The sequence below is a fragment of the Nicotiana tabacum genome, chromosome 1 (assembly GCF_000715075.1).
Source record: "Nicotiana tabacum cultivar K326 chromosome 1, ASM71507v2, whole genome shotgun sequence".
NCBI classification, from domain to species: Eukaryota; Viridiplantae; Streptophyta; class Magnoliopsida; order Solanales; family Solanaceae; genus Nicotiana; species Nicotiana tabacum.
Window position 1 is genome coordinate 6370302 of NC_134080.1, and position 18319 is coordinate 6388620.

An 18319-nucleotide genomic window follows, 5' to 3' on the forward strand; every position below is an offset into this window, starting at 1 on the left:
TAAGGTGAATTGTACATATTTTGTAAACAAAACTTGTTTATGCCAAGTAATTAGTTAAATATGGACATTAAGGGTAATAAAGTTTCAAATAGTGTATATGAATGAAAAAATCCCTATTTCTTATAGTCCACTAACTCATTAAGCAACCCAAATACAACCCATTAAGCAACCCAAATATAACCCATTAAACTCACCCAAAATAAAGGATCTCAACCCAACTTATCTAGAAATTTACTTAATTGTCCCAATTTTACTTCTTCTTCTTTTGTAATTTTAAGTTTCTGTTCTCTTGTTTTTCTGCACCACCAACCCCCTCTCCCCTCGCAAACCCCCTCAAAAAAAAATTGTATTTTCTATTTTCTATTTTTTTTTGTTTTTCTGGGCCACCCTACACCCTATCCCCCACCCCCCTCGCGCAAATCCCCTCAAAAAAATTACTTTTTTTATATTTTCAATTTTTTATTTTTTTTGTTTTTCTGCACCATCCTACCACCCCCCCCCCCCCCTTTTTGTAATTTCAATTTTCTATTCTTTTGTTTTTCTGCACCACCAACCCCCGCAAACCCCCTAAAAAAAATTTTGTATTTTCAATTTTGTATTTTTTTTGTTTTTCTGCGCCACCCTACACCCTATCCCCCCCCCCCCCCCCCAAAAAAAATATATATTTTTCAACTTACACATTTTTAGGTAAAAGATTTCTTTTATGCAAGATGTGCATGGTTCTAAAACATGGGTCAAGTTGGGCGAGTTGGATTATGACCCATTGTTTTGCCCATCTTGACCCAGCCCGTCTTAGCCCAAGTATACTTTGGGTTGGGTTAGGCAACGACACATTTATTAACCTAACCCTTCTTGACCCGCCCAACTCGCCCATTTGGCACCCCTACCTATATTCAATAAGTAAATGTTTCTAAACAAAAGTTCATTAGTTAAAGAGTCGCAGCAAGAATGGCCATCTCATGTGCTTGAATTCTATTGGCCAGACTTGTAGTTAGTTTTTCTCCACTTTAGCTATGTGAAGGAAAAAGAACTAGGATCTTGCTCAGAAGAAGCTCAAATACCCACACGGCCACACCAGGGTATATGGACCGTGCAATTAAACCCAAAATATCACACTTCCTCAAAACCTGGTGAACAGTCTCTTTCTACATGACTCAGTTATTTCTCTTTCCTTCCTTCAACCTAAAGATCATGAACAAAAAGAGCGGACAAGAAGAAAAAGGAAATGCGCCCAACATTATTGATGAGATTTTCCGTTGATAGTACCTTTGTCCAAATTGAAGAGCTACGACACAAAAACTTTACTAACAAGAATTGTATATACACGTATTTCCTATCCTCTTATCTAATAATAGTATATTAAAATACCCCCTCCCCCCCCCCCCCCCAAAAAAAAATACACAAAAGCAAAAGACGAAGAAAAAGTAGATAGTAGTACATGGACATTATATGGAAGGATTCTCCTAGCCCACTTAAAAAATATAAGTTCCACTAACAAAAGCTATCAGTCCCCCACTAGTCCTACTAATATTATCTTCTTCTTTCAAAATTGTATTTTTCCCATCCAAGCCATGCATGTCTGTTCTTTCATGCTTTCCATTTTCACAGTGTTTCTTTATCAAGAAGGTCAACTTCTTATTAGCTGTTTCCCAATAATGTCATTCTTCCATGTGTTGACCATTCACTTGTCCTCCTATTTTTCTCCCATAGTATTTTTCACATTCTAAGCCATCTGACCAAGCAGAGACTCCCTTTTAGAGTTCTGATTTGGTGTGTAAACAGATGACTCAATATAACCTATACACATATCATATTGGCATGTATTTTTCTCTTGAAATACTCTTCCCTCCTATTATGTACAATTTGTCTCTTGACTTATTGCTTGCTAATGTTAGGTCTTCAGTAGAATCATCCAATCAGGTATTGAAGATGGATGTAGTAAATACTGGTTTACCAATGTGTGTGCAGTTGATGCAAGAATTGTTTTCCAGGGCTGCCGTCTAAAAATGTTCTTTGTGAAACTCGAACTTTGTTGCACCCTTTTGATTATACTCTTTGCAGAGTTTGCTGAGTTCTTTTGCTAATATGGGTGCACCACAGTAGAAAACCCCTGCTCCAAATTAACATAATTGCAATTAACTCTTCGTAAAACAATGACAAATTTTCCATGTCCGACAGGTCAAACGATATCCATACCTATTCTTGCATTTGCATGCTTGGTTAAGGTCTTGGAAAATACTTTCTTCCAATTTGGCCTAGCAAAATGTGTCCTCACCTGTTGATAAGAATAAATCAGTGAGGGTTCAAGTGGCTGAGTCGACCATTAGGCAATAATACGTTATTCCATCTCTAACAATATCCTAATTGGTTCTATTGGGTAAGGTCTAAATGGAAAGAACTTATTGCGATAAGACTGGAGTGAATGAATCAACAAATATAATTTCAAGAGATGAAGAGGCTTACCCTGGTGCCTGATACAATATCAACCCCATTCTTAGCATGGTTAAGTGCCTGGACCATGGTAATGAGAGCTGAACGAGCATCCCCTTCCTCATAAACACTCGTCAAGTAGTTATGCATCTCGATGACCCCCTGAATATCATGGAGAATATCAATAAGTATTGAGTTAGGCAGCAAATAAGTTTGAATATTGGACATTTTGCAGTACCCTTTGATCAAGTTCAGCCACTTCGTTCATAACGCCTTTGAACCAATCAAATGATCCTTGCTCCCGGGTCACCCAATAAAAATATGCATTTGTGGTTCTTAGAGTGCTCTTTCTCCTTTTCAGAGAAATCTTGTTGAGAGCTGGTTGTTCACTTGTCGCAACGCTCATGTCTGAGTTCCCACTGAAATCTGAGGCTAAATCCTGCGAACAGAAAAATGAACATTAGACCTCTTGCTTCATCATGCAATCCTGAGAAGGTGACAAAAAGATGAATAAAACTGGCGAAGATTATGTTAAACGTAACACCAAATCAAATCTTAGATACATACTGCTTGCTCCTCCATTTTCACGATGTTAACGAGCAAGTCTTTCAGGATACTTATGAACGGCGTTGCTCCAATGCCAAGACCAACAAGCAGCAAGACATCATATTTTCGGTAATCTTGTGCTGGAGCTCCGTAAGGTCCATCTATTAATAGCTTTGGCAAACTGAGATTTAGGAGTAACTTTTTGCATCAATAATAATATAACCACCCAAAATACTCATATATTTACCTGAAAGCGTTTCTTTCTTAAATATACACGAAAAACAAATTTCCGTAGTAGTTTGAGTCCTTATAAAAAATATACCTTTTCTTAGTGTTTTCGTCAGCTCTGAGCAGGCCACTCTTTCCAGCCTCTGGCCGCTCGCAAGCCTCAGAAAAGACCCGCTTGAGTTCTTGAGTCCAGTCACCAAGTTGCCGGATGTGAATGCTCAAGTAGTCATCCCCAGGAGCTGAAGTAATGGAAAATGGATGCCTGGATATTCAGCACGTAGAATCACCGCAGATAAGCATACTGAAGAAACGAATTTTCAGAAATAAACAGGAGCAAAAAGCCACGGCCTAAGAATTCTGTAAAGTTGACTCTCACGTTCATAAATGATGGAATAATTATTTAACTGTTTAACTACTTTTCTGATAGGTTCCTTCATACGTAAAGAATAACCACCAAATAGCCAGTCTGACGATTTGAAACTTTGTTTGGATACGTGGGATCAACAGTGTATGCAGAGTATGGTAAAATCTGAGTCTTATCAAATGTTTAACACAAGATTGAAAGCTATTTAGATTTGCTATCCTCCTTTTCCCTCCCTCCATTTCGGAACAATTCATTATTTTATCACCATTCTACACCTTCATCAGAGTGCTTTCACTATTCAACAGAGCGAACAGGGTACCCTAACAACTCTAAATTGGTGCAGATGAGAAAATCAGGTGGTCATGTAATTTAGTAAAATTGAAACTTGATGTGTGGGTTAAATCAATCTCATTAAAATCAAAATGCTTCGATTCAGTTACCACTCGAATGGAGAAACAGCTGGACACTGGACAAACATATATTGTCCACTTTTGTATCGAAATTGAGGAGGCTTAGACATTTGTAGAGTGAGGACATTTCCAGGATATATTGCTACCTGAAATAAATTGATAAGGAGTAAACATAAGAGAATAGCATGAGAGAATGACATTTAATTCAGCATTTGCATTAAGGGGCTATTTGGTGAAATTTATCTAAAATAGTTCTACTAACTATGACTTGTGGTATGTTGAATTTAGCTACTAAAATTTTCTACTTTACTCTTTAATATTGCCGGTTCCAAGTGTAGATAAAGGTGAATTTAGTTCTTTAAAGTTGCCTATTTATAAGTTATAACTCCACCTATGTGAGCTTACTAATATTGCCTGTTCAAGTCTAGATAAAGGAGGCGGTTTGTAGTAGGTTGGCATACAGTGTGAAATTAGTAATGATTTCCAACATCAAAATTAGACCACATAAACAACCAACTAATACCAGAATACCTAATGAAAGTGAAATGAAAGGTCAATCTAAGAAGCTTACTTTCAGAAGCCGGACAGTGTACAAGCCTGACCGGAAGAATCTAAGAGTTCTTTCCCCTGCGTAGAGAAGCACAGGAACTGCTAGATACATCCACGTCTGGAAAGAAATACCATGTTAATAGCATGAAAACAGTAAAATGAGAGCCGTAATTATTTAAAAAGAAAGAGGAGAAGATGCAAGAAGCCATACCGTCTTGGAGTACCATTTATGCACAAGGAAGAGGAACGTGCCATGGATGATCAGTAGGATGTAGACAATGACAAGAAGGTGGTGTGAATACCAGAATGCATTGAAGCCAGTGAGTCTATCAAAAGGTTTGGGCAACTTAATGAGGCTCCGTCTAAACCATCGTGTAGCAAGAGTGAAAGCAATGGCCATAAGGATTACCATTATTATTCCCGTCACACCCTCAACTCCTTTAACAAGGTCTATGTATCCAGGCTTACTTTGGCCAAAATCATTCGACAAAAAACTTTGATAATCTTGATCATCTGCATGTATAAGCCTTGGGAAATCACATACAAGATGGTTACCAGCATGGAGTATGATACCAATAACAATGGCTGCAGCGACAGTCTGCAGACACGGAGTAAGAATATTAGAGTAAATATAAAATGAACCTTTCATTGAGAAATCATACTACGCACTGTCCCATATTTGCATTAACTATTTGGGAAGTCCAGCACTATTATACTATACTTTGATCCTAGTAGTCTAAACTCTGTCATTCTTTATGGAAAAGATCTAGGGACTATCACTTATGTGGTTCACATAGTTTGTGATGATTAGCATTCTTACATGTATAATTAGGAAAATTCTAAAACAGTAACATAGGTATGTTCATTATTAGTACTCTCGAAGTATAGAATTACTTCTGCATAGGACTAGCCACTTATCTTAGCAAACACATCTAAAACAGTGAGATGACCCAGAATATGTCACATTCTTTTATTATTAGTTTATATTTATCCTGTGAAGCAGTAATGCAGTCGCGAGAAATTTTTGATGAACTGTGTTTAGTCCCTACAACAGTGAATCATTAAATCAAAGACTTCAATTAAGAAAACAAAAGCAAAATTGGAGCTGCTCCATATCAACCTCTAGCAAAGAAAAGAAAAAAGCAGCATATCAACCTACCTTGTGAAAGTTGATGTTGTCGTCAAAGGGTACAAAATGGCTCAACTTGGTGGACCTGAGCCATGTAATAGTGTTTCTGCATACTGGCAATAATATAAGAGCCATGTTGAACTTGAGAGTCTCAGCAGCGCCCTTAGCCGTGACAAGGCAATAACCCATGACACGGAATGCACTCTTGTTTTTGTACTGATAGAACTTCCAAAGAAAAAGCCCAATCATTATCAAAATCCATAAAGTGAGAACCCAAATTCTCTTCCAGTTTTCTTGCAATGAATAGACAAGTTTTGTGCTCATTCTTTTTATTGGGCTTTTCTTCCTTAATCCGTGAAGGTTTTGGCTCAAGGCTTGGCTCGTGTAACTTAGTGCTTGACTGTAGTTGAGGTAAGTGTCCTTTTGGAGGAGAAGTGTTTCCAGCTGCCATAGCTGCATTATCATCATGACAAACAGAACATGCAAGAAGCATGATGAGAAAGTTGGGTCATGGCATCATGTACAATCAATTTAGGATAGCGTCACCAAATGTTTATTCATGAAAGATTTCAATTTCTATGCAGTGGCAGGTTACATTTCCACCTCACTTAGAATATACGTAATACAAGTAACTCCTTTTTTAATGTCCGAGAAAATCTCTCGAGAAAGGTATATTTTTAACAGTTTCTAAAAATAATTGCCGATAATTTTTTATTTTTTTGTATTTATGGGTATTATATACTTATATGCATTATATATATATATATATATTTTACTAGTGAATGTAATTAGTTTCGATCGTCTAGTAAATTTTATATTTTCCTAAATCTCTTTAGGTCGGACCAAATGCAGATTTCCAAATCCAGAGCAATGGGTCGGTTCTTTACCTTATTCCCTTAAATAAGATGCATAGTTCTCATGGGGCAAGACTGGAAGTCTGGAACCTGTGGCCTAAGTCACAAGTTCCTCAATCTTTCTCACATAAACTAAGTTCTGGGGTTAATTATAAATAATATGATAGATTATTACGCTAATTCTTTACACTTTGACTATATATAAATTAAATCAGATTCATAAATTTGCTATTGGCGAAAGAGATCTGTAGTACACGTGTTTGAGTGCTCAAAACGCGCATTTGATGTGCAAAGAGGAAGGTCCACATGGGAACTTAAGAAAGGATGTCAGGACCGCCAACATGGTCAGACTCCACCTTCTAATGATGGAACCATACACTGATAACCAATAAACTAGTGCAAGCATCTTATTGGGACTTTTTATTGACGGAAAATAGCTCATTCTAAATAATTGTCTAAAGTAAATATAAGTTTATAATCTAAAAATTAAATTCTTTGTTATAACAGTCTCTATATATTAAATGCAATTAGAATTGGTTTGAATCACAAGTTGAATTAGGATCACCACTGTACTAGTGAGAAAGAGAAGGATACAAAAAGGTGGCGTTGGTAGAAACAATGCTTGCAATTTAAATTTCAAAAAAAAGAAAGTAAAACTATAAAATAAAGAGAAAAACTAGCAGTATTATTAAAAATACTACCTGTTATTTATTCCAATTGGACAATTTTGAACTAATACTTCACTTGACATTTTCAAAGTTTTGAAAATGGTAGTAAGCATGTTTAGGTTACTAAATTTCTTTTTTTAAGAGATAGAAAGTACTGTCTAAAATGTATAGATTATGTTCCGGTTGTGATAAACAGAGAGTCTAAAACATTTAATGAAATTAGTCAAACTCCGTAAGTAAGTCGAATAATCACAGTCAATTAGGACAGCCAATTTTAAAAGTGAGAATGCATTTTTTTTCAGATTTTGTTCTATCAATATGCATCCCAACAATTGTATTGCATAAATTTACTAGTGACTTTTTACTTCAACTATCATTTCATAGTAATCTCTACTCTAATTGGATGCTAAATTCTCTCTACCCTATTCGATGATTCTAACTCGAAGTAATCTTAATTATAAAAAAGTAATTATAGCCACCACTAAATTGACATGTTCGCCGGTAAATATTTGCACACATTTGATCTTCTAAGCTATGCTAATTGGTCGGGGTTTCTTCTTTACAAATTAAAAGAGGTAAAAACTCCAATTTCTGACCAAGGAGTGTCACAGCATTGTTTACTTCCTAAAATATTGAAATTAACCAACAAAAATTAGGTAGCGTCTTTCTTTGAAGTTTGAACAGATCACCTCCTCATCACTTCGGTTACCTAATCCTTTTCATATTTTCTTCACTTTCACTTTTGGTTTTTTCTTATTTTTTCCCTCGCCACACGACCCAGCAGTAGGGGTGTTCACGGTTCGGTTTGATCGGTTTTTGATTAAAACCAAAACCAAACCAATTTAATCAGTTTTAAAATTTTAAAATCAAAACCAAACCAAATTAAATACAAATCATCGGCTTGATTTGGTTTAGTTTGGTTCTTCGGTTCTTAGTAAGCTAATGATAAGTCGATAATAGTAAAACAACGCTAGACAACAATCTGAAAATAAATTGCTAAATTTATGCTTTTTTATATATTTCTTTCAGAACTGAAAGTTTATTTACCTGTTTATATGAAAAGAATGAACAAAAAACAAATTAAAAGTTTGTTTTCTCAAGCTTTAGCCATTGTTGTCTTGCAATTTGAATTTGCTTTCTTTACTCTTGTGGTAGTTTTTTTTTTTAACTATTCTGTTAGGCAAAAGTAAGTGCGGAGGGTTAGAGAATTAGAGTCTCTTAATGAAAAGAAAATTGGTCGAGTCCTATTGTTTTGGGCTTAGGCAATCTTTTAAGATATAAAAGGATAAACCAAAATTCAAAATAACAATTAAAATGCATAAAATATTTAAAATTATTTACAAAAAGATATTATATTGTATATAAATAATTATTAAATTTTGTATATAATTAGTCGGTTTGGTTCGGTTTATTTTTCGGTTTTTTAAAATAGAACCAAAACCAAACCAAATATTATCGGTTTTAAAAATTTAAAACCAAAACCAATCCAAATCAAGAAAAATATCGGTTTACTTAATCGATTTGGTTCGATTTTTGGTTTGGATCGGTTTTCCGTCAAACCGTGAACACCCCTACCCAGCAGAAAATAGGAAAGAGAAGAAGAGAGAAACTGTTGAACGACTACAATTTGGCCATTCTTTAGAAAATTAAGAGCCCGTTTGGCTTAGCTGATTTAGAGTAGCTGAAAAGTACTTTTAAGTGATGAAACTGATTTAAAAAATAAGCAATTACGTGTTTGGATAAAAGTGTTGAAATTAATAATAAGCAGTTGAAGAACTGGTATACGAAGAGTTTTATTTTAAAAAGAAGTATTTTAGGGATAGAATAGTAAACATTTTGGTTAAACCTAAAGTGCTTATAAGTTGAAATTTGATAAATTGGGAAGACCAACTTATGGCTTTTGGTTTATTTTTGGCTTATATTCACTTAACTTATAAGCACTTTTAATTTTACCAAATGCATAGATAAAGCCAAAAAGTATTTATAAGCCAGTTTGATCAGGTTATAAGCTTGGTCAAACACTCTTTGAGTGTTCAGTAAAAGCCCAAAATAAAATAGTATTACTAATATGGAAATAAAAATTTGTTGAAACACGGTATCCCAGTGTCACTTCTTTGTCGTCTAACAACTTGGACTCTAAAAAACTTTTTTAAGTCTAATGCAATAAATTAGTTGCAACCATTTTACACAAGTCAATAACCAATCAACTAATAGTTGTAATTTACTTATAGGAAGAGTTAGTCATAAGACGTGGAAATTTAAGAATGCTTCATTTAAAGCTAAAGTTGAATTGACGTGCAAGCAACAAAAATAAAATAATTTGTGTAACTTTTGCTGCCTTCAAGAGGGAAAAATAAGAGGGTCCTACCTCAATGTAGCCGAGTCTTTCAGGATCTAATTCTTCCATGATTAAAGCTGCATACTCCTCTGCTTGTTCTTTTAATCTTGATAACTTGTTTGCAGATGCACTTAGCATGATGATCTACATTGATCCAATTAAATAATAAAAGGTTATATATTTTATGTTTATGATTTTCATTAGAAAGTTTAATAGAAAGAGCCATAATAACAAAGCTAGAATTTCCATCAAAGGAATTCAAAAAATAAAAAAGGAAAAAACGAGAAGAAGCCAAAATAATCCAACATTTTATATAGCAACTTTTTTTTATGCATTGTAATTTCCGGCGAAGGGGATGAACCCCTTTCGCCACCCTAGCTCCACCAATGGAAAGAGATAGTTTTACTTTTAAAGGTTAATTTAGCCTTTTTGGCATCATAAACGCGCATTATTTGAATTTGCAATTTCACTCATGAACAGTTTGTTTCAATAAGCCATTGGAGTGACAAGATCGGCTGGAACAAGGTGATCACCAAAAGGATGGAAATTATATCGCAAGACGAAAACAAGTTTGAAAAATTGGGTTGTAGTAGGCGATTTAACTTTCCAACATAACTTACATGTCCAATCTCATCCAAATTCTTTCTATTCCTTCTTTTGGCATACCAAAAAAAGCATTTTAAAGGGGAAAAAAAAATGAAGGCCAAATTAATTAAAAACAGAACAAATTTTTGTATTGGAAAATTATAGTATAAGGTTTACTTGACAAAAATGCCCCCACCAACTCCCCTGAAAATGATGTTAAGTCAGGGAAAAGAAAAAGGAAAATGTTGGCACTATTTGCACTATTTTAGGGGTCAATATTATCCGAGGTGCTATATATTTCGTCAGACAAAAAAGGTTTCTAGAGAACATGGGTAGCGTCAGACAGCAAGACTACAGAGATTATGCAAATGCATTACTTTAGAAAGAGAAAAAAAACTTTTTACAAATATTTTTGGAGTCGTTGATTCTTGAAATTTTCTTATCTGGCCACCTAATCATCACGCCGATAACATATTATTTTATACCCTAAGGAAAAAAGAAACAAGAAAAAATAGGGTCACAAAGCTTAATCCTAACCACTTCGTAGTATCGTTTTTAGAATGCATGTGTATGTATATTTATAACGAATTCTTTATCTAAGTCATTAAGCTTTTTATAAGGCAAAGTCAGCGATACATTTTGATGAAATCACAACCTGACAGACTGTTCTTCAAAGAAATTATTTAATCAAAGCTAGATTAATTTAAACTTTTCTTTCTAGTTAAGTCAAGTTAAAATAGGTAATTTTCGTCCTTTTAAAAAAAAAATATCACTATTCGAAGAGACAAACAACTTTTTAACCAAAATTTCTCAACACATCTTCAAAAAATGAAAAATTAACACTGAAATTTAGATAAGTCAATTCTCGTAATCTGAACTTAATTATTCTTTCTGGTACGAAAGTATAAAAAATGTCTATAGTTGTAGATTTATATATATACAAAAAAATATATAAATTCACATTAATATTATATTCATTAAAACTCATTGAAACTAAGAGCCCTTTTGGACATACAAAATTTTTGCTTTTTTCCAAAAAAAATGTTGAAATCAATGTTTGGTTATCCATATCTTACCAATTTTTTCAATTTCACGGGAAAATGCATTTTCAAATTTGAAAAAGTGGCTCTTACCGGTTTTTCAATTGAAAATGCATTTTCACTAGCTAGTTTTTAATTTTACAAATTTACCCTATATTTTTAAAATTTATAAAATGACTCCATCAATTATTAACCTACAACTACTCACGTGTTTTTCCTCGACTATCAGATGAAACTACTGCAACGGATAATAAACTCTTTTCTTGTGACGACTACCATGTTGCTAAACAATAGCATGTTTGATTGTTTATTTCAAGTAGTATAATTAAATTGGGACGGTTTTAATATATTTTACAAGTTATGGGGTATAAATCATATTTCATGATTTTTTCAAAGAAAAACATTCAAATATGTTCGCAAAAATTGTAATCAAACACAACTTCATCTTCAATTCAAATTTTAGTGAAACTCCAAATTTAAAAATTTATTTTGGAATTCATGGCCAAACGCCTACTACTATTTACCTCTTTTACTTCCTCTTCAGCAATTCGACCATCTTCATTCTTGTCCACCCTGTTCCATACAGTGAAAACCATAAAAATTGTTACGTGCTGTAAATCAAAGCACTATTAACAATATTTTAATACTAAGTAGATAATGATGTGCCATTTAAATATTTCAATAATATTTTGTCAGTTGTCATGCAGTGGACGAGTGTTCCACATGGAAACAAACAGTAAATTTGGCTCTCTAATTTAACTTAAGATAATTCTTATTTTAATACTAATTAATCAAGTTAATGGTGCGTACATGTCGAAGAAGATCTGAAGCCGAGAATCGAAACTCTGATCGGTGATTTGAGACCAGTACTCATACAATTCCTCCTTGCTAATTTTATCAACCTTTAATCTTCTTCTTCTACTCAAAGCATCAAATAATTCCAATGCAAATTCCTTCGAATCCTTCATACCTTTAACCAAATAATTAACCATAATCAAAGTAAATGTAAGTAATCAATGAAACTCGTAACAAATTAAATTACTAAAGGATTTTACACTACTGTTTCATTTTCACGGCTTGAGCGTGTTAGTACTAACCTATGCATTGTGCGAAATCGGAACGGTAAAGATAACCGTCTTTAGCGAGCTTTGAGAAATTGTTTTCAACTTCATTCCATCCATTGGTTTTGTTATTGCTAATGAATTTGAGTCCACGAAGAGCTCTATGGGCGCTGGAACGAGTCCGATCAAGCTGCGCGCGTTGCCGACGTAATGCACGTGCCGCTAAAGCCGAGTCCACGCCGTTACCTGTTCCAACGACGGCGTTTTGAAAAAACGACGAGGGCGAAAACGCGCGAGACGCATGTCCATGGCTCCATGAGAATCTCCTTAACTCCGCCTTCAGCTCTTGTGAAAACTGCCTCGCTTTCGCAACCGCCTCAGCTTTCAACTCCTGTGAAAACTGACGAAGTTTACTAGATGAACTCCGGCGGATCGTCGGCGATCGAGATTCCGACACCGATGCTGACGTCGGAGTTTCAATTGAAACTCCGGAAATACCGACTCCGGCGGGAAGATCAGGAGCGTCAATGTTAATCACAGTAGCTGGTTCAACGCTCCGTAGAATAATGGTATCATCATCCTGAAGATCAAGCGTGACTTCAACAAACTCCTCGGAAGCAAAACCGGAATTATAGCCGGAATCAGCTCCCGGCGATAATTCACCACTAAAATCCTTGTCGGAAGATACCGTATCGGATGTCCACCGGCGTTCATGACCCGGTAACCCTCTCATTAGACCCAAAGCTCAACAACAATCACAGTACAAAAATTATTTGAAAAAAAACAAACAAATTAATGTAAATATAAAATGTGAAAATGGTGGAGGGTGTGAGAAAGATGGTGAATATTATTATAAAGAAAGGAAATGTAGAAGTGGTGGTACGCGTCCTGAATCTAGCAAAAAGGACATGAACCCGGTGGGTTTTTTTAGAGAGAAAAAAGCAGAAAGGAGAAACAGACAATGGAGTTTTCTGCAGAATTCTGATATATATGAAGAAGAGGGGACCGAAACTGACCGAAAGTTTTTGGTTCTTTCCTTCTTGTTAGTATTTTATACACTCTCTATATAGTCTACAATTTACTTTTGCTATACAGAGAGAGAGGGAGGGAGAAATTGCTTTGGCAGGTGAGAGCTTTCGTAAAAATGGTCCTTTAATTTCTGAATTTTAAGAGAAAAGGTAGAACTTATAAATAATAAATTTAAAAAGTGGAAACTCAGAACCATGCATTTTCTTTCTATTGTGGGTTTGCTTGTTGTAGTGACACGTATACAGTGAAAAGATGTTTGTATATATTACTAGTATGAATAATGGAGTAATAAACATTACATCCGTTAGGGTCCTCTTTTTTACCGTAGAACTTTGCCATAATACAGTGATTATTACGGTTTACGAGGTTAATAATAGCAACATCCTAAAATTGATGGAATATATAAATTGTTATATACTGAAATTATAATACTACCACACTTAAAGGCGGAGCTAGAAGTATGAGTATTAGTTCGGCCGAACTCAATAGTTTTTGTTCAAATAGTATATTCATGTTAAAAAGATAATTAAATATATACAAATTTTAGATTTAGAACAAAGTTATTAGCACTTGAAATCGTCTTCTAAAATCCAACAACAACAACAACAAACTCAGTGTAATTCCACAAATAGGGGTCTTTGAAAGGTAGTGTGTACACAACCTTACCCCTACCTTATAAAGGTAGAGAGGTTGTTTCCGGTAGACCCTTGGCTCCAAACAAACATGCAAATCACAATAGCACAGAGAAGAAATAAAGTAGTGTAAAAGTCAAAGAAGCAATAACAACAACAAGGAAATAGAAACCAAAACACAAGTAATATGAAGTAGCAATAGAATTTGAACTATTATTTATTTTTATATATATATAAAATGTAACTTTTTGACAAAGAGGATTTCATGAATAAACCCTCTTATGTTCCTTTAGCTCCGCCCTGAGTGTAGCTAAACTGTTTTAAAACCAAAATTTACCTATAATAAGTTTATACACATTGCTATTAAGTAAAATTAGTAAATGATAGTCTGAACACAAGTGCACAAGATGCATTGACTTAAAATTCGGATCTCCATTGAGAATCCTTTCCATAATATAGTAAAGATTCGAAAAAATTAACTATGAGATGCTATTAGAGGTGTGTGAAATAGATTAAATTGTTTTTACCATATTTTACCTATATCATTCTCATTTTCTAGGGACAACTTAATGGCAAAAAATCCCATCATTTGGATTGGATTAGATTGGATTGTTACAAGTCTAAATCAAAGCCGACTCTTAATTCTTGACCTATGTATGAACAAGAATTTTGTAAGACAAATATCACAACAGTAATGTCACTAATGCATATTCTTGACAATTGGGCTGGACTCCGCTAATGGGTTGGGATTTATCGTAAAAATAGCACGGTATAACCAATTTACGGACTGGTCATTCAAAAACATCCAACGTTTACCAAATTAATAAAAAATAGCCACTATTTTGCTGCAACAAAGATCGGTCCAGCATAATATACTGGAATTCGATGCACCTGTGTATGAACTCCAGCATATTATGCTGGACCGGTATACTTTGCTGGCTCCAGTATATTATGTTGGACCAATATACTTGCTGGAACTCCAGTATATTATGCTGGAATATATCGGGTAGAACCGATAAACCGAACTGATAAAATGCTATTGGGTTATGGGTATCGGGTTATTGGGTAAATAGTTCGATAACAGTTTAATCTTATTTGACTAATGGGTTATCGGTTCGGGTCTCGGTTTGTCCAATTTTATTAACGATTTAACCGATAGCCTCATAAACTTTATTAAAATTATAATTTTACCCACTAAGTATATAAAACCACCTTATGGCTTCATTCTCTCAATTCTCTCGGTAGTTACTCTTCATCTTCTGACCTTAATCCTTAGAGTAAGTTTTAACTTTTCTGAATTTCTCATTTTAATTTTTCAATTAAGTTTTTTAGTTTTAAACTTTAGAGAATTAATTGTTCAGATTTTTAGTTTTTCTATTTGTTTCTTTTGTTGCACTGATTCTTTAGTATTTACAAGATTAGAATTTTATTATTTTTCTATGAATTTTGCCTGCCCGCAGTGAGATAGTTAATAAGATTAGATTGTTGAATGTCTTATCCTTACTCTCATTAACTTATAATTTTGAAAATTGAGATCATTCATTGGGATTTCATATGTAAAGAAAGTTTTATTTTCTAAGTTGAAATTTAATCCCTCTTCTCTTAAGAGCAAAAATTCAATTCCTTTCTCTTAATAGTATGGTCACGATTTCTATAATAAATTTTTGGATAGTTTTTATTCTTATTGGGTAAACCGATAACCGAACCGATAAGGATTTATAAACCGACTAACTGATACCCAATAAACGATATCTTATCAGTTCGGTTATCGGTTTAGTATATTTATAAATCGATAACCGATATGAAGAACCGATAATATTCACAACCGAACCGAATCGACCGATGCTCACCCCTACTCCAGTATATTATGCTGGAGTTCTAGTGTACTTATGCTGGAACTTCATCATATTATGCTGGAGTTCCAGCATACTTATCTTGGAACTCCAGTATAATATGCTGGAGTTCAAGTATACTTATGCTGGAACTCCAGCATAATATATTGATGTATTTTCCGGGTTTTGAACAATGGTTTCGCTCAGATTTATCTTTATATAAAAAGTGGCTAAATTTCGATTACTTTTGAAATTGGGCTATTTTTGAACGACTAGTTGTATTTTGCATAAGAATAATCAGGAGGAAGTGCACAAACAACCATTCTTAGGACTGTTATTTAAAGATTAGCCAGTACTTATTTTGTTTTTCTAATTTTAAACTAAAAATATTAATTTCATGTGAATTCATGATATTTGTGTCTCGAAAAATTAAACTAAAAAAATGTAATTCAGGACATATTAACTAATTTATAATATAGTAGCCCTTTATAATGATTGTTTGGGGTCACTTTTACGAATTAACTAGGAGATAAGTTGAGCTAGAAAACCACAGTCGCTTAATTAGTGTTAACCTACTTGGAGCCTAGCTAGCTGATCACTCATGCCCTGGAACGCTATTTTGTTAATCATGTCAAATAATGTAATGGGTCAAAATGCAACTAAAATTTAAACAATTCAAAATAAAAATTGGAGATTAAGGATTATGTAAACTTGAAAAAATTTAAACTAATAATTTGATAAAATATATGAACAAAATTATTTTTAAATAGCAAAATAAAAAGGAAGGAAGATTGAATCATGTTGCGAGTTGAATTATCACTATGGTTACCTTTGCATTAATTTGAAATTTGAATATATCGAACTTGAGAGTCTAGCTAGTTATAGTTATTTAAATAATTTGAAGAACAGATCTATGCGTTGGTCCAACAATTCAACATATATTGTTTTCACCTCCTTATAAAGGAAAATGCAATATAGTAATTAATGATATGCCAATAATATACCAAATTCGTTGGCTTAAGTAAATTATATCAACCTATAAATGTTAAGTCATTGCTAGATATAGCCAAATATACTGGTTCATATAATTAAGAGACCATATCTATATATAGACAAACAAGATCCTTAGGATTGTTCTTGATTCTCCCGACATGCATTTACCTTAGCTTCTTCATAAGATACTATTTGAATATCTTCAGACTGCTTCATTATTTTTAAGTCTTTTTTACTCCTTAGAGGTGAAGGACACACTAATTACTACTGAAATTTAATTTTATTTTTACGGTCTTTCTGTGTCTAGTGGTAGCTTTGAATTATGCACATAATTATGTACTCCCTCGATCCTCTAATTCTTACTTATTGTCATGTTTTGTTTTGATTAAAATGATGATAAATTGACTAAGTTATTCTTATTTATTCTTTGATCTCTAATTATTACTCTTATTGCTTTCACTATATTAACCTATTTCCACATTTTGTTAAAGTAAGGGTAAATATTAACTAATTCTTTCTTGATTTTTTAAAATGATAAGTATTTTGGAGCAGTTTTTTAGTAACCATAACAACTAAATAGGACAGGAGGGGTTATATTGAAAGCATTGTCAATAACACTGTCATTCTATTGCTTTGATTTGGATAATCAAGATTTCAGACTATACTAATCTCATTTTCATCATTACAATAATCGAGCAAGAGGAGAAGCTAAGTTAAATAAACAATGCAGCAAATATACTACTAAAAAAAGGGAAAACCGACTGATGTTAGTCGATAATTAGCAAAAATAGATCGAAAACCGACCGATTCGTGGCGGTCGGTAGAGCCAACCGACCAACTTCGGTCGATAAATTAAATTCCAAAATAGAAAAAATTATCGAAATAACCGACCGAAGTTGGTCGGTATTTTTAATTATGCAATTAAAAAATGCACCATCTAGGAATCGAACTAGGGTCTGTACTATGTCAGGATACTATTCTACCACTAGACCATTAGCGCATTTTGTTTTAAGACTGCCTTTTATTTTATTTATACTCTTTAATTGTATTTTTGCACGAAATAACCGACTAATAGCGGTCGGTTTTATTAAAAAGAAAAGTTTACCGACCGAAATCGGTCGATTTTTGAATATTAATATTAATTTATTTTTAATAAAAAAATTCGCGGGGCGCAAAAATAGTTTCCCGCATTTTTACGCCAAAAAAAATCCACCAAATTTGGTCGGTTTCGTAAAAAGAAATTTGAAAAATAAAATATTTTCTGTCGGTTTTTCGCTGATTTTTTTATCGACTAAAGTCAATTGGTCGACTGCGATTGATTTTGGCCGAATTTTTAGTAGATACGCAATTAAAAAAAATGACTTCATTTTTCTCTATGCTCTAATGTAGTCAATTGACCGCCTAGAATTGATTAAATTAACTACTTTCAGTAAGATAAAAATACCAAATAAAATAGGATAGGTGGAATAATAATAGTGACTGTCTCTACCATCAAATGAAGACAAAATTGCAACATCCAAAGGTGTCTAAAAGTAGAATATGGACTATGGAGCTCTCTGCTTTTGTTTTCAGTCAATCTCTTTATTTCCTGATATTATTGCAAAGATTCTAACTATGTGATCGTTTTCTTT

General features: G+C 33.7%; 1 protein-coding gene across 1 annotated transcript; it reads right to left on the reverse strand.

Moving 5' to 3' along the window:
• Positions 1 to 1999: 1999 nt before the first annotated feature.
• On the reverse strand, positions 2000 to 12935 carry LOC107822827 (respiratory burst oxidase homolog protein A-like). The gene is given in 14 exon segments (NM_001326106.1): positions 2000 to 2110; positions 2197 to 2275; positions 2464 to 2592; positions 2669 to 2869; positions 2998 to 3157; positions 3299 to 3466; positions 4009 to 4124; positions 4550 to 4645; positions 4739 to 5125; positions 5687 to 6109; positions 9547 to 9660; positions 11666 to 11714; positions 11952 to 12111; positions 12239 to 12935. Coding segments are annotated over 14 exon segments (2889 nt in total). The 3' UTR covers position 2000.
• Between the last annotated feature and the right edge of the window lie 5384 nt (positions 12936 to 18319).